This window comes from Prionailurus viverrinus, chromosome A1 (assembly GCF_022837055.1).
Source record: "Prionailurus viverrinus isolate Anna chromosome A1, UM_Priviv_1.0, whole genome shotgun sequence".
NCBI classification, from domain to species: Eukaryota; Metazoa; Chordata; class Mammalia; order Carnivora; family Felidae; genus Prionailurus; species Prionailurus viverrinus.
Window position 1 is genome coordinate 123225940 of NC_062561.1, and position 26587 is coordinate 123252526.

Genomic DNA, 26587 nt, shown 5'->3' on the forward strand with positions numbered 1-26587 from the left:
TAATACCCTCCAGTTCCATCCACATAGTTGCAAATGGCAAGATTTCCTTCTTTTTGATTGCCGAGTAATACTCCATCATATATATGTACCACATCTTCTTTATCCATTCATCCATCAATGGACATTTGGGCTCTTTCCATACTTTGGCTATTGTTGATAGTGCTGCTATAAACATGGGGGTGCATGTGTCCCTTCAAAACAGCACCCCTGTATCCCTTGGATAAATGCCTAGTAGTGCAATGGCTGGGTCATAGGGTAGTTCTATTATTAGCTTTTTGAGGAACCTCCATACTGTTATCCAGAGTGGCTGCACCAGCTTGCATTCCCACCAACAATGCAAAAGACTCCGCATCCTTGCCAACATCTGTTGTTGCCTGAGTTGTTCATGTTAGCCATTCTGACAGGTGTAAGGTGGTATCTCATTGTGGTTTTGATTTGTATTTCCCTGATGATGAATGATGTTGAGCATTTTTTCATGTGTTGGTTGGCCATCTGGATGTCTTCTTTTTTTTTTTTTTTAAATTTTTTTTTTCAACATTTATTTATTTTTGGGACAGAGAGAGACAGAGCATGAACGGGGGAGGGGCAGAGAGAGAGGGAGACACAGAATCGGAAACAGGCTCCAGGCTCTGAGCCATCAGCCCAGAGCCCGACGCGGGGCTCGAACTCACGGACCGCGAGATCGTGACCTGGCTGAAGTCGGACGCTTAACCGACTGCGCCACCCAGGCGCCCCTGGATGTCTTCTTTAGAGAAGTATCTATTCATGTCTTCTGCCCATTTCTTCATTGGATTATTTGTTTTTTGGGTGTTGAGTTTGATAAATTCTTTATAGATTTTGGATACTAACCCTTTATCTGATATGTCATTTGCAAATATCTTCTCCCATTCTGTCAGTTGCCTTTTAGTTTTGCTGATTGTTTCCTTCACTGTGCAGAAGCTTTTTATTTTGATGAGGTCCCAGTAGTTCCTTTTTGCTTTTGTTTCCCTTGCCTCCAGAGACGTGTTGAGTAAGAAGTTGCTGCAGCCAAGATCAAAGAGGTTTTTGCCTGCTTTCTCCTCGAGTTTTTTGATGGCTTCCTGTCTTACATTGAGGTCTTTCATTCATGTTGCGTTTCTTTTTGTGTATGGTATAAGAAAGTGGTCCAGTTTCATTTTTCTGCATGTCGCTGTCCAGTTTTCCCAGCACCACTTGCTGAAGAGACTGTCTTTATTCCACTGGATATTCTTTCCTGCTTTGTCAAAGATTAGTTGGCCATACGATTGTGGGTCCATTTCTGGGATCTCTATTCTATTCCATTGATCTGAGTGTCTGTTCTTGTGCCACTACCATACTGTCCTGATGATTACAGCTTTGTAGTATAGCTTGAAGTCTGGGGTTGTGATGCCTCCTGCTTTGGTTTTCTTTTTCAAGATTGCTTTGGCTATTCGGGGTCTTTCCTGGTTCCATACAAATTTTAGGATTATTTGTTCTAGCTCTGTGAAGAATGCTGGTGTTATAGGGACTGCATTGAATATGTAGATTGCTTTGGGTATTATCGACATTTTAACAATATTTGTTCTTCCTATCCAGGAGCATGGAATCTTTTTCCATTTCTTTGTGTCTTCTTCAATTTCTTTCATAAGCTTTCTACAGTTTTGAGTGTATAGATTTTTCACCTCTTTGGTTAGATTTATTCCTAGGTATTTTATGTTTTTTTGTGAAACTATAAATGGGATCGATTCCTTGACTTCTCTTTCTGTTGCTTCATTGTTGGTGTATAGGAATGCAACCGATTTCTGTGCATTGATTTTATATCCTGCAACTTTGCTGAATTCATGAATCAGTTCTAGCAGTTTTTTGGTGGAATCTTTAGGGTTTTCCATGTAGAGTATCATGTCATCTGTGACGAGTGAAAGTTTGACCTCCTTCTGGCTGATTTGGATGCCTTTTATTTCTTTGTGTTGTCTGATTGCAGAGGCTAAGACTTCCAATACTATGTTGATTAACAGTGGTGAGAGTGGACATCCCTGTCTTGTTCCTGACCTTAGGGGGAAAGCTCTCAGTTTTTCCCCACTGAGGATGATATTAGCATTGGGTCATTCATATATGGCTTTTATGATCTCGAGGTATGATCCTTCTATATCTACTTTCTTGAGGGTTTTTATCAAGAAGGCGTGCTGTATTTTGTCAAACGCTTTCTCTGCATCTATCGAGAGGACCATATGGTTCTTGTCCTTTCTTGTATTGGTGTCATGAATCACGTGAATTGTTTTGCAGATAATGAACCAGCCCTGTATCCCAGGTATAAATCCTGCTTGGTCGTGGCGAATAATTTTTTTAATGTATTGTTGAATCCGGTTGGCTAATATCTTGTTGAGGATTTTTGCATCCATGTTCATCAGGGAAATTGGTCTATAGTTCTCCTTTTTAGTGGGGTCTCTGTCTGGTTTTGGAATCAAGGTAATGCTGGCTTCATAGAAAGATTTGGAAGTTTTCCTTCCATTTCTATTTTTTGGAACAGTTTTGAGAGAATAGGTATTAACTCTTCTTTAAATGTTTGGTAGAATTCCCCTGGAAAGCCATCTGGTCCTGGACTCTTGGTTTTTTTGGCAGATTTTTGATTACTAATTCGATTTCCTTACTGGTTTTGGTTCTGTTCAAATTTTCTATTTCTTCTTGTTTCAGTTTTGGTAGTGTATATGTTTCTAGGAATTTGTCCATTTCTTCTAGATTGCCCATTTTATTGGCATATAATTGCTCATAATATTCTCTTATTATTGTTTTTATTTCTGTTGTGTTGGTTGTGATCTCTCCTCTTTCATTCTTGATTTTACTTATTTGGGTCCTTTCCTTTTTCTTCTTGATCAAACTGGCTAGTGGTTTATCAGTTTTGTTAATTCTTTCAAAGAACCAGCTTCTGGTTTCATTGATCTGTTCTACTGTATTTTTTTTTGGTTTCAATAGCATTAATTTCTGCTCTAATATTTGTTATTTCCTGTCTTGTGCTGGTTTTGGGTTTTATTTCCTGTTCTTTTTCCAGCTCCTTAAGGCATAAGGTTAGGTTGTGTATCTGAGATCTTTCTTCCTTCTTTAGGAAGTCCTGGATTGCTATATACTTTTCTCTTATGACCGCCTTTGCTGTGTCCCAGAGGTTTTGGGTTGTGGTTGCTATCATTTTCATTAACTTCCATATACTTTTTAATTTTCTCTTTAACTGCTTGGTTAGCCCATTCATTCTTTGGTAGGATGTTCTTCAGTCTCCAAGTATTTGTTACCTTTCCAAATTTTTTCTTGTGGTTGATTTCAAGTTTCATAGCATTGTGGTCTGAAAATATGCATGGTATGATCTCAATATTTTTGTACTTACTTAGGGTTGATTTGTGTCCCAGTATATGATCTATTCTGGAGAACATTCCATGTGCACTGGAGAAGAATGTATATTCTGCTGCTTTAGGATGAAATGTTCTGAATATATCTGCTAAGTCCATCTGGTCCAATGTGTCATTCAAAGCCATTGTTTCCTTGTTGATTTTTTGCTTACATGATCTGTCCATTGCTGTGAGTGGGGTGTTGAAGTCTACTATTATGGTATTACTATCGATGAGTTTCTTTATGTTTGTGATTGATTTATATATTTGGGTACTTCTACTTTTGGCGCATAAATGTTTACAATTGTTAGGTATTCTTGGTCTATAGACTCCTTGATTGTGATATAATGCCCTTCTGCATCTCTTGATACAGTCTTTGTTTTAAAGTCTAGATTGTCTGATACAAGTATGGCTACTCCGGCTTTCTTTTGTTGACCATTAGCATGATAGATGGTTCTCGATGCCCTTATTTTCAATCTGTAGGTGTCTTTAGGTCTAAAGTGGGTCTCTTGTAAACAGCATATAGATGGATCTTGTTTTCTTATCCATTCTGTTACCCTATGTCTTTTGATTGGAGCATTGAGTCCATTAACATTTAGAGTGAGTACTGAAAGATATGAATTTATTGCCATTATGATGCTTGTAGAGTTGGAGTTTCTGGTGGTGTTCTCTGGTCCTTTCTAATCTTTTGTTGCTTTTGGTGCCTATTTATTTATATATATATTTTTTCATCTTTTCTCCCCTCAGAGAGTTCCCCTTAAAATTTCTTGCAGGGCTGGTTTAGTGGTCACAAACTCTTTTAATTTTTGTTTGTCTTGGAAACTTTTTATCTCTCCTTCTATTTTGAATGACAGCCTTGCTGGATAAAGAATTCTTGGCTGCATATTTTTCTGATTCAGCACACTGAATATATCCTGCCACTCCTTTCTGGCCTGCCAAGTTTCTGTAGATAGGTCTGCTGCAAACCTGATCTGTCTTCCCTCGTAGGTTAGGGACTTTTTTCCCTTGCTGCTTTCATGATTCTCTCCTTGCCTGAGTATTTTGTGAATTTGACTATGATATGCCTTGTTGATGGTCGGGTTTTGTTGAATCTAATGGGAGTCCTCTGTGCTTCCTGGATTTTGAGGTCTGTGTCTTTCCCCAGGTTAGGAAAGTTTTCTGGTATGATTTGCTCACATAACCCTTCTACCCCTGTTTCTCTCTCTTCCTCCTCTGGGACCCTTATGATTCTAATGTTGTTCCTTTTTAATGAGTCACTGATTTCTCTAATTCCAAAATCATGCTCTTTTGCCTTAATCTCCCTATTTTCTTCTGATTCCTTATTCTCTACAAGTTTGTCCTCTATATCGCTGATTCTCTGTTCTGCCTCATCCATCCTTGCCACCGCTGCATCCATCCGTGATTGCAGCTCAGTTATAGCATTTTTAATTTCATTCTGGCTATTTTTTACTTCTTTTATCTCTGCAGAAAGGGATTCTAATCTATTTTTGACTTCAGCTACTATTCTTATTATCGTGATTCTAAATTCTGGTTCAGACATCTTGCTTGCATTTGTGTTGGTTAAATCCCTGGCTGTCGTTTCTTTGTGCTCTTTCTTTTGGGGTGAATTCCTTCATTTTGTCATTTTGAAGGCAGAAAAGGAATTAATGAGGTAGAAAAATTGAAATTAAAAAAATAAAAATAAAAATATTAAAATTAAAAATTAAAACACACACACACAAAAATTGAAGAGATGATGCTAGATCCTAGGTGTGTTTTCATCTGGGTGTTGAAAGTGGTTTGACAGATTAGAGAAACAAAAATAAAAGGGGGAGGGGAAAAAAAAAGGAAATCGTTTGAGAATTTGAAAAAATGAATACACTAAAGTAGACTAAAATGAGATGATGTGGGTAAAATAGAATTTGAAAAAATATACACAAAAGTAGAGAATATAGTAGAAAAAAATTAACAAAAAATATTTTTAATAAAAATTAAAAAGAAGTATGAATTTTTTCATTTTATGTATTTAAGAAAAAAGAAAAGAAATGAAAAAGAGAAAAAAAGAAAAAAGAAATCATTGGAAAATTTGAAAAAGTGAATACACTGTAGTAGACTGAAATAAAATGAGAGTAAGATAGAATTTGAAAAAAAATTACATAAAAGCAAAAAATATAGTAATAAAAATTAAATAAAAATATTTTTAAAAGAAATTGAAAGTAAAAATGAAGTTTTTCTCTTTCTGCATTGAAGAAAAAGAAATGAAAGAGAAAAAAAGAAAAATAAAGAAAAAAAGAAACTGTGAAAATTTGAAAAGGTGAGTATACTGAAGTAGATTAAAATACAATGATGGAAGTAAAGTAGAATTTGAAAAAAAGTTACAAAAATGTAAAAAATATAGTAATAAAAATTAAAGACAGATATTTTTAATAAAAATTGAAAATAAAAGTGAGTCTTTTCTCTTTCTGTATTCAAGAAAAAGAAAAGAATTGTAAAAGAGAAAAAGGATAAAGAGAAAAAAAAAGAAAAAAGAAAAGTTGAATAGATGAACCTGCTAACAGATTGAAGTAGGACTGAAATTGCTTCATTTTCCCCTAGAGGTCAGTCCATGTAGCTCTTTATAGTCCATAAATTAAGCCGGCGGTGAGATGGTGTTCTTGAAGAGCAAAGTTGGCCCAGTTGGGTGGGGCTCGGTGTAACAGCTCTGCTGTCCCATAGATGGCGCTGCTAGCCTACTGGGGTGGATTGTTGTGGTGCTAGTACGTGCACATGCAAGTGAGCGGTGAAAATGGTGCCACCCAGCTACCCAGTCTGTTCTCCAGGATCAGCAATCGCGCACTGGTCCTCCATCTTCAACTCTCATCCCCTCCCCGCTTTTCCACTCTCTGTGCCCAGGCCCCAGGCAGTACCTCTCTCCCAAGTTTTGTCTCAGCTGTCGCTTTTTACCCAGCCCCTTACTTCCGAAGGACTGCAGCTTTGACTGGTTCTGCCCCTCTGTGGAAGGGCCTCACTGAGCAATGGCCGAATGTTGGCTGCACCCAGGAACACCCGCTGGACCCTGCTGTTGCCGGTGCCCCGAGACTGCAGCTAGGTGCCAGGTTGCCCCAAAACAAGATCGTGAGACAGTGTAGCAGCAGCATTTCAGGGATTATGGAAAATCACAACACACATCTGACACCAGGCTTCACCCTTAACAATCTTGCCCCAGCACCAGCGAGTGTGGCTGCCTTCCGGGGTCTGCTGGGACCATGTGGCTTCAACAGTCTCTACCAAATGTCCTTCCAGCAGTGGAACCACTTTTCCCCATGTGGCCCGAGAACCTCTGGACCCCCTGCTCTTTTCATTTCTTTTATGTCTTCAAAAGTGTATTTATTTATTTTGAGAGAAAGAACATGAGTAGAGAGAGGGCAGAGGGAAATAGAGGATCCCACACTGACAGCACAGAGCCCAACATGGGGCTCGAACCCATGAACCAGGAGATCATGACCTGAGCCGAAATCATGAGTTGGTTGCTTAACTGACTGAGCCACCCAGTTGCCCCTTGCTGCTGTTTTAATACAGGTATATTTAATCAAGATTGGAGTTTAATTGAAGGCAGTATCCTCACTAGACCAAAGTTTGATAAAGTGAAAAGTATATTTTTGGAAGTAGATTTCTTGATTTCTTGCCCAAAACAAAAAACTAGAAAGTGATGGTAAATCTGGGCTCCAAATCCCACCCCCCAAATTCTCTAAGACCTCCAGTGTTAACTTATATTTTATAAGAATATATTTTAATGGAATATTTGTTATATTTATTAGAATATTAGATTATATAATTTATATAGAATATTTTATTAGAATATTATTTATATATTCATCACAACTTCTAGCGCTCTAAAACCAATTTAAAAAATTTAAAGAGCCATTTAACCTGATAAATGGTATGGGTGATGTGGAACAAAATCACCCATTATAACTGAATATTCTCCAGTTTGAGAAAAAAAAAACAACATAATGCCCCTCCCTGCTTCTCTGGTAGAGTTCCAGCCGCTGGATATCAGAATAGAGATGGATAGAAAAGCCCCATGAGATGAAGGTAGAGGCAGAAAGATCCAAACATTTCTGAAGATGCAGTTGGTCTGGTTAGACTATAAACACTAGTCAGGTGAAGGCAAGTGGGCAGTAGTAAAAATGGAGAGGCTGGGGGAGCCTGGGTGGCTTAGTCGGTTAAGCATCCAACTCTTAGTTTCAGTTCAGGTCATGATCTTGTGGTTCATGAGTTCAAGCCTCGCATTGGGCTTTTGGCTGGTGGTGCGGAGCCTGCTTGGGATTGAATCTCTCCCCCTCTCTCTGCCCTTCCCCCACTCACTCTCTCTCAAATAAATAAACTTTAAGAAAATGGAGAGGCTAGAAGGAGGGCATGAAGGGCACAAATAAGAATTTCCATGTTGGGTGGCAGTGCCGAGAAGCCCTCCTCTTGCCCTGCAGTTATGAGGCAAGGGAACCTGGTCAGTGAGGAGACATTGCTTTTCTGGCTAGACAGGCAGAGACAATAACTTGTGCCAGATGAACTTTTCATCTCTCCACTTCATCCCCTCTGGGAAACAGCCAGTCAGAATGTGTGACTCAGCACATCCTAGACCTCTCAGCACAGTTAGGACCTCTGCAGCCACTCTCTGAATCACAAGTGGCCATTTGTGATCCCATCGATGACCCAAACTCATCCCACTTGACTGTCTATGAAATCGGTTGCATGAAGCACAAAAAGTTTTAATTTGCATCATTTTTTTTCCCTTTGGATCCCTGATAAATTCTATAGGTAAGAGTCTGATTTAATTGTTCCTCATTATCATCTGAACTTGTGTCTTGGCCTTTCTTTTTACATAAGTAGCAAATGGTGTTATTCCCCTTTGCCTGTTTACTGGCTATGTCATTCTCTGAGGTAACTGTCTCAAGAGATTCTCTAGAAAATAATAATAGCCAAAATTTCCCTAGGGAAACTTCATAAATAACATCTCCAGAGCTAGTACAAATGAGCTGACAGATCACAAAGTAGCATTCAAAGCTCTATCCAGAGAAAGGTCAGGGCTTGAGGAACATTCACGAGTATACCAGAATATCAGGAAAATAATCTGCAAGCTGTTGGGTGTGATTTTTAAAAATCATCCACCATGTTTTTCATTGTATAAATTGTAGATTTTTGCTGATTTTTGCTCATTTTATTTGAGACTGTCATCTATGATTCCAAGCAGACAAATACGTGTGTTACATTGTCTGAGGCTATCCTGACACCCCACCCGCCCCCTGCCCATCAATCAAAAGTACGTCCTCTGTCAGTATCTATCCTAGTATCCTGCACTTTTCTTTCATGGCCTCTACCACATTTTATGACTACATATTTGTTGTGCAAATATTATTTATCTCTTATAGATCATTAGCTTTAAGGAGAGGGAAACCATGTTCCTTGGTTTCGTTCTTTACTCTCAGCACTTTGTGTAAGTAAAGATGTAATAAATATTTGTAAAATGGCCGCTAACTAAACAAGTGCTCCTTCTGTACCAAGTTGTATTCCAGAGGTCGCTGATGGAAGCTGAGATGAGCAGAACACAAATTCTTCAAATTATTCAGCCAAATAACAAATTCAGGCCAAAAAATATATTGATGGTTAGAATACAGTATAACACAATGAAACCATTTATACTTAGGTTTCTGGAGTGTTCTATAAAGAAATGGCAGACTGCTGCAGAAGTCCAGAGAGGGGAACACAGAGGGGTAACGTTTATGTTTGGCAAGAAGAAGTCAAGAAATTCTGAGGTAGAGGGGAGATGAACCTGAACCCAGAGTCTTTATGTCTCCTGAGATGTACATAGAAGTTTCTTGGGACTAAAAAGGAAGTTTCCATGAGTATTTATTATAGCTATTTGAAGGTAGTTCCCTCAGATTCATTCTAACTACTGCCTAAAAGATCTACATAAACTCCCAATTACCCATGTTTATAAATTTAAGATACATGAGTGTTTAACCTGGATACACTGTACACACAACATATAAAGAGTGGATGAGGTCATTTATGGATGTTTTGATGAAGATGTGGAAGGTGTGGGTTTTTCCTTGAAGAACTTTAGAAGACTACTTATGAGCCAGAGAAAAATCACTTTATAAATGAATTTCAAATCTTCTTCCCCTACTGCTAGGTTTTTCTGAAGTTGCATATACCAGCATATGTGTATAATATCTTTATTTTCCTTTTGTGGTTGTGTCGATCCTTTTTTAAATATATCCTTTTTCTGTTCACTAAGCATCTGCCCTATAATGCATATGGTAGTATAACATTGCTCTTTTCCCCACTTTGTCGCCATAATACATCTTAGAAATCTTTTCAGATCAGAATATATAGATCTGCCTCATTTTTTAAATTGTTGCGCCATCTGTAGTATGAGTTTACCGTGATTTATTCACTTGCTTCCCTACTGACAGGCATGCAAATTGTTTTTTATTTTATATGCTGTAATGAGTGTTCCTGTAAGTAAATCGTGTTATGATTTTTCAAGTGTATCCACAGTGAAAGTTCCTGGCAATGAAAGTACAGGGTCAAAAACCATGTGGGATTTTTTTGTTTTTTTTTTCATTTTGGTTTTGAAGAGATGTTTCTAAGATGTCTTCACAGGAGCTTCCACCAAATTGGCCTCCATCAGAGCATAAGAGAGCATCCATTTTTCCTGTCCTTGCCCACCATTATTCTCCTCAAACCTTGATGGAAGTGTTCTCACTCTGATACTTTAATGACTAAAAGTTGTCTGTACTTATTTGGATTGTAAATTCACTTCCTCTAAATCTATAGCAGAGAGAATTTACATTGTTGTCTCGAGTTGGTTCCAGTGTTATCCAAACCATTAATCTTTCTTGACCCCGGCCTGTCATCCATGCTGTGGCATTTCAGTTGCACACATACACACACACACACACACACACACACACACACACACACACAGCAACAACTGGGTATGGTTTCTGTCAACTACTGAAATCAGGCTTGTGTACACTTTGGGCTTTCTGTGTTGTCATGGCAAATGAATGAGGTGAAATAATACTGTTTGGTTTTATTTTTTTTCCTGAATTTCACACTAGATACACTTAGGAAAATTGCTACAGAGCCACAAGAGGAGAAATAGGATGGGCCATTGCTCCAAAGACACATTTTAAAATTCTGATCCATACTTAACGACTGGGACAGTGTACCCTAACCTCCACTTGACCCATTCCTGATGGAGCTCTTCTCACAAAAGCTAATGCTCTTCCCAAACTGTGAAAAGCCTGCTGTGAGTACTCCCTTCAGAGTCTAAAAAAACACAGATTAATTGTTCTATCATTTGGGTGCACAGGACAACATTGGTTCTTAAAAACTCTTCTATGGAGATGCCTGGCCAATGATCACAAACGTCCCACCAGTGGAATGAGACTACCCAAGAGGCATACAAATTGAATTCTGGAAGTTGACTCGAAGGGCATTTACATTTTTTTTAACGTTTATTTACTATTAAGAGACAGAGAGAGACTGACCATGAGCAGGGGAGGGACAGAGAGAGAGGGAGATACAGAATCGGAAGCAGGTTCCAGGCTCCAAGCTGTCAGCACAGATAGCCCCAATGTGGGTCTCGAACTCACAAACCAAGAGCTCGTGACCTGAGCCGAAGTTGGATGCTTAACCGACTGAGCCACCCAGGCGCCTCAAGGCATTTAAATAATTATTCTATTCCCTGGCAGGATTTTATGGTAAGCTTTGGTTGCTTTTTGTTTCGTGAACTTCACTGGCTCTTGTTCACACAGTATGTGTGTTAATTGTGTGGATTTGGATGCAATCCTGCCTCCACAATTTCCTAACGTGTGATTCTTGAACAAATATATAACTTCTCTACACCATCATCCTTTTTTCCTGTACTCGCTGTCCTTTTTAAAAGTAACAATTTTATTGAGGTATATTTTACATGTCATAAAATTCACTCATTTCAAGGGAACCATTCAGTGATCTTTATCAATTTTAGGGAGTAGTACAATAATTGCTATAAATTGATTTCTAAATCTTTTCATCCTCCCAGTAGGATTGCTTGTACCCATTTAGAGTTAATCCCATGCCCCACCCTGAGCCCCAGGCAGTTACTAATCTGTTCTCAGTATCTATACATTGGCCCATTCTGGCAATTTCATGTAAGTGACATTACAAATAAGTAATCTCTTGTGCCAGGCTCCTTTTCACAAAGCATTATGTTCATGAGGCTCACCCGTGTTATAGAATGTGCTAGTGGCTCATTCCTCATTAGTGCGGAAATCTATTCCGCTGGATGAATATGCCTCATTTTGTCTGTCCATTCACCAGTTAATGAGTAGTTAGCTTTTCTCTAGTTCTTGGCAATTCCAAATAAGGCTGCAACAAATATTTGTGTACAGGTCTTTTCATGGAAATATGTTTTACTTTTCTTGCTTAGATATCTTGGAGTAGAATTGCTGCTAGGTGAAATGGTAGTACTATGTTTAACTTTTTGAGAGACTCACAAACTGCCTTCCAAAGTGATTGCACCATTTACATTTCACCAGAGGTATATGAGGGTTCCCTTTTCTCTGCATCCTAAACCAACATTTCTTATCATCTCTTATTTATTGTAGCCATTCAGATAGGCATGACATTTGTGATTTTAATTTCCATTTTTCTACTTCCTAATGATTTTGACCATCTTTTCATGTGTATTTTCCTTAGTGAAATATCTGTTCATGTCTCTTCCCATTTTTTGATTGGCTTGTCTTATTATTGAGTTGTAATAGTCCTTTGTAAATTCTGGATATAATTCTTTATTGGTTATATATTTTGCAGATCTTTCCTCCTACTCTGTTGCTTGCCTTTTCATTTTCTTAATGGTGTCTTTTGAAGTGCAAAAGTTTTGAACTGTGGTAATGTCTAATTCATCAATTTTTTAATGGATGGATTTATTTAATTTTTTAATGTCCCAGCACCATTTGTTAAACCAACTCTCCTTTCCCAGTACTTTTGCCAAAAATCAATGGACTATGAAACTTTATCTCTCGACTCATAATTCTGTTCCATTGACCTATATGTCTATCCTACAGCAGTACCACACTGTCTTAACAAGTATAGCTTTATAGGACATTTAGAAATTGGAAAGGTAAAGTCTTCTGGATTTTTCCTCTTCAAAATTATCTTGGCTATCCTAGATATTTTGCCATTCCTTGTAAATTTTAGGAACTGCTTGTCAATTTATGCAAAAAGAAAAAGCTTGTGGCAATTTGATAGGAATTGCCTTGATTCTATAGATCAATTTGGGCATAACTGAAATCTTAGCAATATTTGAGTCTTTCAATCCATGAACATGGAGTATTTAGTTATTTAGAACTCTTTAATTTTCCTAAGCAAAGTCTTGTACAAAATTTCCTAAATTTATTCCAAAGCATTTTATTGTTTTTGAAACTTTTGTGAATGCAGTTGTACTTAATTTCATTTTCATACTGTTTATTGCTTATTTAGAAAAATATAATTGATTTTTGCATATCAATCTAGTATTCTGCAACCTTACATATTTTATTTTTTCTAATAGTTTTTCATGGTTTCCTTATGATTTTCTATGCAGAATCATGTTGTATGTGATTAAAAGTAGTTTTGTTTCCTCCTTTCTGATATGGATGTCTTTTACTGATTTATTATTATTATTATTATTATTATTATTATTATTATTTTCTTTTAGCTAGTTACACTGGCTAGAATTTCCAGTACTACACTAAATAGAAGTGACAGCAGATGATTTTGCTTTCCCTCTGTTGCTAGAGGTAAAGCATTCAGTCTTTCCCAATAAGTATCATGGTCACTGTAGGTTTTATCACAGATGCCCTATATCAGATTAAGGAAGCTCTCTTTTATTTCAAGTTCATTAAAATTTTTTATCATGAATCAGTGTTGTATCTTGTGAAATGCTTTTCCTGTATTTATTGGGATCATCATATGCTTTGTCCTTTATTTTATTAATATGTTGTATTATATTAATTGATTTCCAGGTGTTAATCTCATTTGGCCATGGTGTAGAATTTTTTTAGTATGTTGATGGATTTGGTTTGCTATTTTTTTTTTTTTGAGGATTAAATGTGACTCCTTAGGATCAATAAAAATGGGGAAATGATACTATTTACCTCATATGTTTGTAGTAACAATTAAATGTATTAACACACAAAGTACCTAACATGGTATCAGACACATAGTAAAAGTTCAGTTAACAGGAACCATGTTGCTTAGACCATTGGCAGTAAATGTCTTCATATAATTGCCTCTTATAAAATAAGAGGAAACAGCTGCATAAAATTAATCTGCTTCATACCAGAGCTATATTTGATATTCATGGATGGAAAGAGAAAGGTAAATAAAATAAGAGCTAACAGTTACCCATTACAAGCTATCTTCCAGGCACTGTTTTAAGTACTTAATATATATTAACTCGCTTAATCTTCCCGATATCCCTATGAGGTATGTACCATTATACATGGGGATGGTGAAGGCTTTCCTAACTTGTTCCAGTTATAAAGACATTAAGAGGAAGACCTGGGATTTGGACACAAGCAGTCTGGCCCCAGGGCCATGTTCTTTACTACTATGTTATGTGCCATGTTTTATGCTGATTACTTTACAAATATCATATCTAATATACTCTTTGCCACATGGTACGTAAAATTACTACCAATGTGCAGATACCTTCTCTGAGTTTGTTTCGTTTAACAGATTTGCTCCAAATTCACATGTGATATTTAAGCCCAACCATAATGACACATATTTTCTAACTGTATTCTTTGTTTTTTTAATTAATTCTTCCTTTGATGAATAAATCGCTATCTTTTTTTCTCCAAAACCTGAGAACTTTTAGAAGTGATAACTAATGTCAGGAATTCACTTCCCTTGCTTTTCTAGATAATGCTAGCAGAACTGACCCTTGCTCAGGTAGAGTCTGAATAGGGATTTGGCCTTAAGCAGCAGTGTTTCCTAGGGTCACATTTTTCAAACTTTTTTGACTGCAACCCCTAGAAAGAAATATATTTTTCATTACAACCCAGTAGATATACCCACAGAGACGCACATTATATTCACAAAAACAAAAGTTTCATAGACAATGTTTAGTCGTCCATGTTAACAACATTTTTTTCCTATGCTTTACAGTCTACTTTATTTCTTCAAAAAAAGTGCTTGTTAGAACCCACAGAACTGATTTCACAACCCATTAATGGGTTATAAGCCACAATTTGAAAAACACTGCATTGGAAATATTTTAGATCTCTTCCAATGCTCAGATTCCAGTTTACCTCAAGATGGCTTCCATGAGACACCTTTAGGCATATGAGTGACTTCTTTGAACTTAATTGGTAACCATGCTAATTTCTAAAAATAGAACCTAGGGAATGTATATCAGACACACCCAAAACTTGTGTTTTAACCTTATCTCCTTCCTTTCTTCAGTTCATTTATTAACTTGTTATTTTTCTCTACAACTATTTATAGAGGGTACATTTCAGGCAGTGTCCAGGTACTAAGGAGTCAAGGATGGGTAAAAGCAGGACTGCATCCTGATGGCATTGTGGGAATGAAGACATTCAATTCAAAAGCATACAAGAAAATATTTTCAAATTATGCTAAATTCTGTGAACAAGAATATGGTATTGTATATAACAGGAGGACCTGATTTAATATGGAGTGTCAGAAATGTCTCTGCAAGAAGTGTCACTTGGGCTGAGGGTGAAAGATGAAGAGAAAAGAACCAGGCCACTGACAACATCATGAAGATAGGCGCGAGCCACACAACATCACAGTCTTCTAAGGCTGAAGAGAGAATGAACTAGTAGGGGAGGAATGGAAGAGAAAGATCTAAAGAGAAGTCTGAAAAAGTAAACCGAGACAGACCATGCAGGATCCTAGAGACCATGGAAAGAGGTGAAAGGGCTTTATGAGGTGGGATGATGCAAGACTCATGACATAAAAATAGAACTAGGGTGTAGAGAATGGATTGGGGAGGTCCAAGGTTGTACAGAGAGACCTAGGAAGAGCTATTGTAGTTGTCTGGGTCAAACATGATGGAACAGGGCTGACTAGGTGGTAGCCTTCTGCTACATATTCCAGTGTAGTGCCCTGCACTTATTCCAGTGAGTGCCCTGCAATGCATTTCACATTCATTGGGACCAGACTTAATAATTTTGGAGCTGTCGGCTAAGAAATGAAAGTCATAAAAATGCAACAGCGAGTCTCTGATAAATGGGCAAGGCATAAGAAAGCTCTCACTCTTTTATTAATAAATACCAGACTACGATATGAACTTGCATATTCTAGTTATCACCACTGTATCATGCCCACCTATTTTCCTGGATATGGTTCTGGAAAATCAAATACTTATCTTCCCTTTCTCTGAGAGTTTTTAAGATCTGTCTGAAGGGCTTCAGATCTCATATGCTGCAGGAGAAACATGATTTTTAAAAAAATTTTTTTAACATTTTTATTCTTGAGAGAGAGAGAGAGCACGCGCGCGCACGCGCAAGTGGGAGAGAGGCAGAGAGGGAAGGAGACACAGAATCCGAAGCAGGCTCCAGGCTCTGAGCTGTCAGCACAGAGTCCGACACGGGGCTTGAACTCACGAACTGTGAGATCATGACCTGAGCCGAAGTCGGAGGCTTAACCGACTGAGCCACCCAGGCGCCCCGAGAAAGATGATTTTTAACAGCCAAACTGACCCCATGATTAAATAAATTTATATTCATACTGGACAAAGGAAGCATGTTGCCTCTTGCCTGGGCTTCTTCTTTCTTTGATTAATAATCCCTTGCACAGTAGAACACTGTTGCTAACTCGCCATGCCTGGCACCTTTATCAGTCTGTTCTTGAAATAAAAATAACTCAAGTCTCCGTAAAAGCAGTTTGTTCATCAGGGCGAATTTAATAATATCATCGCCCCTACTTAGAGTTAAGCGGAGTGATGGGAGAGGAGTCCTTAGGTATGTCGCTCGGTTTCTCACCTCCACCTGCCTCCCATGGGGAGCCGAACAGTCAACAGCTGACCTGTGTGCTAGCCTGTCCATATAGGCTGTTTCCCTTGGCATCTAGTTATGTTTATGGCTAGTGCTCTCTTCTCCTTTTTTTGATACCCAGGCCTCACCCATCTTACCACCCCTACCCCACTTGCCTCCTAACCCAACAGACTTGCTCATATCCCATGAGGGATCATCATTTCTGTTTCATTAACTGAGAGCAGCCCAAGGTGCAACAGGTCCCAGGCACGATTAGATGTTAATTAGCACATCGTTACTTACTGGAAGACCTATAAAACACAACAAATACAATGTGTAGTAGTATAGTGGGAAGCAGTGTGAACCAGATGGCAGGGATCCAGGCATCTTTTCTGGTGCTCATTAAACCTACAGCAGGGATGACCAGCAAGTCATGACACTGAGGTAAACAATATCATTTCCAAAAGACAATATGAAAAAGTATTCGTTGTCAGATTTTTACAAAGCACTTCCTGTGTTTCTGTCTAAACTCCCTCCCCAAGGGCTTAATTTCTGTCATCTTCCTTGTGAATCAGTCTTTGGTGGTAAACAAAATTTTGTTCATTGGACCAGTAAGCATGAGGGACTTTTAGTCTCCATTAGAATTGTTACTGCCTCAGATTAATGCTTCACTGAGTTTCTCTTGTTTCTTTTCCTTGCACGTTCCCTCCTTCTTTAGCACAATGATCATTATGTTATGAAGAATAAAAAATACTAAGTACGGTTCTTCAAGTGATTGATATTCTACATTTCTTTCCTAAGCAAAGAATTTGTCACTAGGAATTAGTCCGCATCCCTGGGCACTGCTAGCAGGCACTTCTTTGATTCAAATAAAACTTGGAAATGTGATCTCAGTGACATTATGTCAAAAGAAACATGTCAAAACAGTGCTGATACAGAGAGCTTTATTGTGCCTAGAAACCATGTCTGTGCTTTGAAGGAAACTAAACAAATCATAGCAGCAGGAACGCATTTTTACAAGAGGCTCTTTGCAAACAGCAGAGGCCGGTTCCCCTCTCCTGTGTCTCATTTCCTCTTTCGAACTCCCCACCCCATGCTCTTTCAAGTGTGAAGTCCATGCCTGATTCTATGTCCTGCTTAAAACTCTTCAATGTCATCCTGACGCCTACAGCCTCATTTACAGGCACCTGTCATGGGATCTGCCCGGTGTGTTCCTCTCTAGGCTCAAGCTGCCCCATCATACCTGCTGTTAAAGCAAACCCAAACTATTTTCTTTTCCCCACTCACACTATTTCCTTCCCATGCCTGTGCTTAATATGGGCTATTTTTCTCTGTCAAATTTTACTTTTGTACCCGGAGAACTCTTCACCTCTACCAGGTATTATTAGGTGTTTGACATTGTGCAAATTACTGGGCCTTGATTTCCTCATCTGTAAAATAGGAGCTTAGGACCAACATTTTGGGGACCATTTTGGGGGTGCCACTTGTAGAAGCATTTTGGGGGTACCACTTGTAGAAGGCTTCAGCACCTGCCCCAGGGAAGTGACTTAATGGAGACATCAGTGGCACTGGCTTTATTTTGTGGTTATTACTGTCACCATCCTTCAAAATGTGACTCAGGTCTTACTTCTGCTGAGAAGCTTTCCCTTACCTCCCCATCCCAAAGACTGAGTGAATTACTTCCTTGTACCATGCATTTACTTTTTTATTGCCCTTTTATATCTTTTTCTTATCATTAATGTGGTACATGATTTGTTATTATGTTGCTGGGTAATGAAGTTGATCGTGTGGAAAAATGGGAATGAGAATGGTTCCAGGACGCCTTGTAATTCATATTTTATGGACCTACTGCAATAGTGTGGTTAGGATCTGATTGTTACTGGTAAGTGGATGAGTGGAGTTTTCTTTACTTCCTGGGCTTTATAGCTTTGTAAGCTAATAGTTACTGAGTGCTTACTATATGTCAGGCAGGAGACATTAAATGTTATATTTGTTCCTTACTATGATCAATGTGGTAGATATTGTTATTATTCCCCTTTTTACATTGTGGAAACTGAAGGTCCAGGGTCACAGAGCTAGCGATAGACCATCTGCTCCCAGAGCTTGAACTCTTCGGTCAAGAACACTCTGTTCTGACCTATGAGGTGTGATTTGCCTCTGGGCCTCTTTAGCGTGTAAATGTATTCGATACACTTGCATTTCTAATTCTATTCCAGGTACTCCTTCCAAGATGAGGAGGACATGTTCATGGTAGTGGACCTCCTGCTGGGCGGGGACCTGCGTTATCACCTGCAGCAGAATGTCCGCTTCCAGGAAGACACCGTGAAGCTCTTCATCTGTGAGCTGGCCATGGCCCTGGACTACCTGCAGAGCCAGCGCATCATCCACAGGTCAGTTGGGTCCAAGGGGACAGCCTTGAATGTACTGAATGTGCAGGAGAGAATGCACAACCTGGTGCGTCAACAAAGTCCTTGTTGAACATGACAGGTAACCCTCACTGAACTCCTGTAACAGTCCCTTGAGGTAGGTTTATTGTCCCCATTTTGAAGGTTAAAAAAAAATGAGCACATTGAGCTTAATTCACTCAAGGTCACAGTTAGTAAACAATAATACCAGAATCAATGAATATTGCCATTAGACAAAAGGTGACATATAGGGATGTATCTCCTTCATTTGGGGAATCTGTGCTAAGTGAAAACAAGCAAATAACACAAGTTGCTATAAACTCAGACAGACAATGGACAGAAAAGGGTAATGCTTTATATTTGTAAAGATATTGGTAGCTTGGTTTATTTGTTTCAAGTTTTTATTTGAATTCTACTTAGTTAACAAAGAGTGTAATATTGGTCTCAGGAATAGAATTTAGTGATGTAAAGACATTGGTAGTTTTCATGATGATTTCTTATATAGTATCTTACTTGATCTCTATAATAACTTGTGATAAGTGATCAGAGCAGTTGGACCACATTCAATATGAGAAAACCATGATGTGGAGATATTAAGTTTTCATCTGGTTTATATATGAGAATTTTTTATTAAGTTTTTAATTTTAATTCTTAGATAGTTAATATAGAGTGTTATATTAGCTTCAGGTATACAGTATAGTGATTCAAGGCTTCCATACATTACTCCATGTTCATCATCGTAAGTGCACTCCTTAATCCCCTTTACCTGTTTCACCCATCCCCCCCCACACACACACACTTCCCCTCAGATAACCGTCAGTTTGTTCTCTATAGTTAAGGGTCTGTCTCTTGGTCTGTCTGTCTGTCCCTCTCTCTCTCTCTCTCTCTCTCCCTCCCTTTTTTCCCCTTTGTTTGTTGTTTTGTTTCTTAAATTCCACATACAAGAGAGATCATATGGTATTTGTCTTTCACTGACTGACTTACTTCACTTAGCATTATACTCTCTACCTCCATCCATTTCACAGTACTAGAAGTCCTAGCCACAGTAATCAGACAACAAAAAGAAATAAAAGGAATCCAAATTGGTAAGGAAGAAGTAAAACTTTCACTATTTGAAGATGACATGATACTATATATATAAAACCCTAATTACTCTACCAAAAAAACTAATAGAACTGATAAATTAATTCAGTCAAGTCGCAGGATACAAAATCAATGTACAGAAATCTGTTGCATTTTATACACCAATAATGAAGAAGGAGAAAGTGAGATTAAGAAAATAATCCCATTTACAAATACAAACAAAAACAATACAACAGGACAATAAAATATCTAGGAATAAGCTTAATCAAAGAGGTGAAAGACCTGTACTCTGAAAACGATAAAACATTGATGAAAGAGATTGAAGATTACACAAAGAAACGGAAAGACATTCCACGCTCATGGGTTGGAAGAACAAATATTGTTAAAATGTCTATGCTACCCAAAGCAATCTATACATTAAGTGCAATCCCTATCAAAATACCAACAGCATTTTTCACAGAGCTACAACAAACAGTCCTAAAATTTGTATGGAACCAAATAGGCGAGAGACCCTGAATAACCAAAGCAACCTTGAAAAAAGAAAAACAAAAGTTGAACTAACACAATTCCAGACTTCAAGTTAGAATAGAAAGCTGTAATAATCAAAACAGTATGGTACTGGCATAAAAATAGACACAAAGATCACTGGAACTGAATGGAAAACCCAGCAATAAACCCACAATTATATCATCCATTATTTATGAGAATTTTGAACCTAAACACAATCAATGCAACTTCAATTTATAGATGACTTACTATATGCCAGGCATTACTGAGTACTGTCATGTATTATCTTATTAAATTCTGAGAACTCAGGGAAGATACCAAACTTCATCACAGTATCTCCACTATACAGATGAGAAAACTGTGGCTCAAAGATTTGCCAAGGACACACCAGTGACAAATGGCACTGCCAGGATTTAAACCTTGGTCTCTGAACCCTAAGTCAGAGCTCTGTCTGCTCTACCAACTTGCATTAATTACATATGTGATGTGTACACACATCAGACACACATTAATACACACATGTGTTAAGTACACATCATTAAGTGAAAAATCAACACGTTACCACCACTGTCTTACTTCTAATCTCTGGTGAATTTGCTAAGTTTTTAAGTAGGATTATGTCTTTACAATTTAGCAAAACTTTGGCTAGATAAAATATTTGCCAACCACTAAGTTGACGTTTATCTAAAATTGATCTGGATTAGTGCAGAGCCTGGGGATTAAGATGTATCATCGTAATTTATACATTCTCTATGCAGGCACTATGGAACAGTCTGGGGGGGGGGGGGCTTTGGCCCTGTATACTTAGACAGCCATTGTTTAATTTCCTGTCTTTCTGAGGACCTATTTGTGCTGGAAATGGGCTCTTCAGGCAACAGATAAACACAAAGCAGGCCAGTTAATCATGTAGGATCTTGGAAGTAAATGAAGACACCTGGTGTTTTGTCAGTAACTGGGAACCCTGTTCATAAGCAGACTTTCTCCCATACTGACTTTCTGGTCCCTCAGTTCTTTCGGAGGAGAAATTTTTCATATTTGTAGTCTAAAGTGTCCCTCACAGAGGATTTATGCTCATTCAGAACTGGGTGAGCAGACCCAGAATTTCTAACTCACAATCTGTTTGGGGTGCTGACATTCTAGATCTCAGGAAGGAGACAGGTACTATGGGAGCCAGCATGGCTATGAGCACCTTTTAACTTTTTTCTTCCCCTGTTTGAATCTGGGTTCTGTGCCTTCTTTCTCTGGGCTTCATTTTCTGTCATCACAAGTCAAGATTCTTGGAGCATTTTTTCCCTATGCTTAAAAAAGTGTTCCAAAAGAAATCCAGGAGAAAACAAACCAGAAATGTCAAAATTATATGTAATCCCAAACATTGCTATTTTTCACTTCTCTCCATTGCTCTTTATTGCTCCCATCATCATTTTACTACTTAAATAGAAACCAAGAATTAACTTTCTGCCTTTTGCCCTTTACACACACACACACACACACACACACACACACACACACACACACAATTATTCCTTCATGCCTGTCCTGAGAAGAGCCTCTTAGTACTGAAGTGTCCCCTCACCATGGTAAACGAATGCAAGGCAAACACAGTGACATTGTGAGCACTATATTAAAATGACATCCTCTTAGGGGCAGAAAATAATCCAGGTGTATTTCCATTGCCTGTAAGGCTCCACCCCACCTCCCGTGTGTTATATTTTATAGGTACCCGTAGCATTTTGTACCTCTCCTGAGGAGCTGTGACATTTTTTTTATGTATAATTAATGAATATCTGCGGCTCTACTACACTGTAAACTTCATGAACTAGGCCATGTGTGTTTTGCTTTTCATTGTATAACCAGCATGCAGCAAAAATAGAAGGGAATGAACACTGCCAAGACCATACAAATGATTGACTAAAAGCCAGGTTTGTGAATAACAAAGACAAAATTAAAATACAAGGTATTAAAGCCAAAAATTTCAGACCTACCTTAGTCATCACATGGGGTATCCACATCATTTGTCATCCAAACCAGGGTACTCCTGAGAATAAAAGGAGTCATTATTAATAATTATGCTTGAGCAACAGGCAAAATCCATAAATGTTCTGGGAAAAAATTAGGACATACATCAACATCATTAAGGCTTTTCAAGACAGTAGTGACCAAATAAACATGTTAATTATGAGAGTGCTCTACTAACCGTGGCGTTCTGCCTCCAGAGTACCAAATATCAAGTTGAAATGTTGTCAAGTGGCTTGAAAAACATTTGTCTGTAACAACGAAAGACCGAGAAACAGTGTTCCTTTGTCTAAGGCGTTAAAAGGATCATAATGATGGCACTCTGAGGCAAGGGCTCATGGGGCAGAGTTAAAAGCGTGAAAGCAACATAGAAGAAGAGAAGGCTTGTGAGCACTTCAATTCTCTTTTTAAAATCTTCCTTTAAAAGAATCCATAAAATTTACACTGGATTTGATGGAATCTAAGATCACAAGGCAAAACATCTTTCGGCTACTTAGAAAATTGTTTGTAAGACCCATCCTGAATTCCGAGTTATTACAGTGTGGATGAAGGAAACAATATCAATGAAATTCAGTAGATTCCTAAGACAAGGAAACCCCATCCGCATATATAAAATATGTGACTTCCTAATTTCAGACTGGAACCATCATTTTGTTTCTGGACATGGTAGATGATTAGAATTATCTACAGCAGTCAGCAACTACGTGTGGAAGAGTAGCAGTGGGCTGCCATCTACTTAGGGGTTCCTGGGGACCAGGTGGTCTGCAGAACACATGTTGTGAATTATTTTCCTTCATCTGCTCACAACCAGGAGGCTGAGGATGTCATTGTCCCCATTTTACAGCCAAGGAGACTGTGGTTTAGGAAGACAGACGAAGTAACTTGCCCAAAGTCATATGGCTGGCAAGTGTAGGTAGGCATTATTGAAGGAAATGCAGAGGTCTTAACCATTCTCCATACTGCTGATGGTAAGCATGATTGTGGCTCTGAGGAGAGCATGGTACAAGGTGAGGCATGGCCGCTGCCTTTAAGTCTACACTCTGGCTGCATGGGCCAAGATGGGACACAGGGAACCAAATGACGAGAGAACAGCATACAACTAGAAGCTAAAATGTGTGAGAAAGACTGAAGTACTTCAGACGAGATGATGTTTTGGGTTACAAAACAATGTTTGTTTGTTTAAATAAACATTTATTTTTGAGAGAGAGAGAAAGAGAGAGACAGAGCATGAGTGCATGAGAGGGGGAGGGGCAGAGAGAGGGGGACAGAGGATCTGAAGCAGGCTCTGCATTGACAGCTGAGAGCCCCACCCGGGGCTCAAACTCACAAACCACAAGGTTATGACCTGAGCTGAAGCTGGATGCTCAACCAACCTAGCCACTGGGGCGCCCTCAAAACAATATTTTTTGAGAGTTCAGAGGATTTTAAAGGGATTTTAATGACCAAAGCAGAAAGAAGAGTCCAGTCCACATAAGTGGAACTGTACTGTGCTGAATAAAAGCACTCTTATCTCCCTGATTTACATAGCATGGTCTCTGTTTTTAATTTTTTCTTCATGTTGACTTTACTGCCAGCAATGTCTAGTTTATTTTTTTTTAATACCATTAATCCTGTTTCTTTCATAAATTCCCAGAGAGACATAAAGGGGTTTTGTTGTATTTTGTGGATTTTTTTAAATCCACACACATTAATTTTTTGTAGTTTCCTAAGTATGTATAATACTTAGCTACTTGTCCTCAATTTTAGAAACTTTCTTTTCTGCAGTTGTTGCGAAAGACACCTATTGCACAATAACCATTAATTTTGAATTGTGTAATTAGATAATTTTCTTATTAGCAAGAAGTCAAACATTTTCCATGAGGATAGCTTGAAAATCAGCATTAGTTTCCAAATATGGCCAATTTCTAGTTCAGTATTCTCCCTAACTTACATTAAATCAGTGAATGAAGATTTTAAAATGTAGACACAGTGATTATTTGCTTTTATTAAGAAACCATGGAGGGGCGCCTGGGTGGCGCAGTCGGTTAAGCGTCCGACTTCAGCCAGGTCACGATCTCGCGGTCCGGGAGTTCGAGCCCCGCGTCGGGCCCTGGGCTGATGGCTCAGAGCCTGGAGCCTGTTTCCGATTCTGTGTCTCCCTCTCTCTCTGCCCCTCCCCCGTTCATGCTCTGTCTCTCTCTGTCCCAAAAATAAATAAGCGTTGAAAAAAAAATTTTTTTTAAATAAAATAAAATAAAAAAAAAAAGAAACCATGGAAAATAAAACTCATTACATTCCTTCCTATGAAGATAGTACCATTTGATTTGTTGATTGCCACAGTCTCTCCAACGAATAATGTGATGGAGAGTAATTATTAGGGTCCAAAGACAAATTTGTGTTCACTCCCTGGTCAGATGTTAAAGACAACTCAAATACACATCCACACTAATAAAGTGAATTGTACAGGAAAATTCAAGAGTAAGTCATCTTGGATCAAAATACCATTTGTGAGGGAATATTTGATTGTTTTTTCCTCTTTGTAAAAATTATCCCACCCAGTCTAATCAAGTTCTATATATATATTCCCTACTTTCTGAATCCTATAGGAATGCAATAAAACTCTAATTAGGCAATTTGTATAGATAGCTACAAAAGGGCAAAGAGTTGCAAACATTTCATCTCTGATTACAGATATATTGAAGTAGGAATAAAAGAAGGGTCAACTTCCAATTCAGTCAGGATGTTGGCAGAATTCATTTCCTTGTGGCTGCAGGACTCATGGTAGCTTGTTTCTTCAAATTCAGTGAGGAGAGCAAAACTCTAGAGTGAGTCTGCTAGAAAGGCAGGGCATATAACACTGAATGACCATTACATAATAGAACACAATCACAGGACTGACATCTCATCATCTTTGCTACATAACGTTGGTTAGAAGCAAGCCATACAACCAGCCCACACTCAGGGGCTGGGGATGATACAAGACGTAAACACCAGGAAGTGGGGATCATGGGAATCACAATAAAGCCTGTCCACCCTACTTCCTCTAAAGAAGTTGTACTGCACCAGATTCTGACACCAATTTCTTCTATAACCTTAAACATAGCCCCAAACTTCCTTGTCAAGGAAGATGTGGGGAGATTTGACTAAATGATCAGGAATGGTCCCTTCACACCTAAGGGTCTAGGATGATTTTCCTCTTAGCCCTGGTAGGATGCTCTTCAATGTGTGATCTCATTGTTTCTTTGCTCTCTACCACACACTCATTTATCCCCAAGAAGGTGGCATGACCAAAATGCACTGTCTAAAGAGCCTGTGACAATGAGGAGTGATAAACAGCTACTAGCATACTCATCAATTAAGGTCTTATTTGCAGTTGAGTTGTGAACCAAAAGTATTTGTCTTAACCAAGGTCTTTAGTTTGTTACTGGCAGAGCTTTCTTGGCTGAGATTTCCCCTTTTTGTCTGACTCACACACACTGTACTATCTTGGAAGTTACATTTTATTTTCTTAAGATGATAGTGCATAGGAAAAAAAAAACTAAGATCTTTCTGAAGCTAATCCTTTTAGTCAATGATCACTGAGTGACAGATGAATGAACTTGCCAACTTAGTGACATCCCCCAGCTTTCTGAAACCTATGGGAGTGACTCAACTAGAGAGATGTTTTTCTAATTTCAAAAGGTGCCTACTCCTTTCTGTTCACTGACAGTTTTTAACCATTTAATGTGTACTACAAAGTACATGTATCATCTTCTTAATGACTTATGAAGAGCTGTCATTTATTGTTCACATACCACTGGCCACCGTGATAATGAGCATTTTGTATACTTGGTCTAATTGGATAGTCAACGGTGCTATGAAGGAGTTGAATAACTTGCCTAATATCATATAGTTAGTGTACTAAGGCCAGATTCAAAAGTAGGACTATGTGATCCGAAGACCTTGCTCTTAATGTAGGCTCCTTTATTTTCACTCATATGAAAATAGTAGGATACCCTCAAGATCAGATGAGCTATTTACTGCTATTTACCCAGTAGCAACAAACATTGGTTTTGATACACATTTTTAGTTGGTATGGGTTATGGGTTAAGTTGTATCTCCCCCAGAAAGATATGTTGAAATCCTAAATCTGAGTACCTCCAGAGGTGACCTTATTAGGGAATAGAGTACAGAGGTAATCAAGTAACATTGATTTCTTTAGGGTGTCCCTCGTCCAATGTAAGTGGTGTTCTCATCAAAAAAGGAAATCTGGGCA

General features: G+C 38.4%; 1 protein-coding gene across 1 annotated transcript in view; it reads left to right on the top strand.

Annotated features, from left to right (window-relative positions):
• STK32A (serine/threonine kinase 32A) overlaps positions 1-26587 on the top strand; it is a 95848-nt gene that overhangs the window by 12428 nt on the left and 56833 nt on the right. The window contains exon 3 of the mRNA XM_047864374.1: positions 18562-18735. Coding sequence (XP_047720330.1) covers positions 18562-18735 — 174 coding nt within the window. The remainder of the gene's footprint in view (positions 1-18561; positions 18736-26587) is intronic.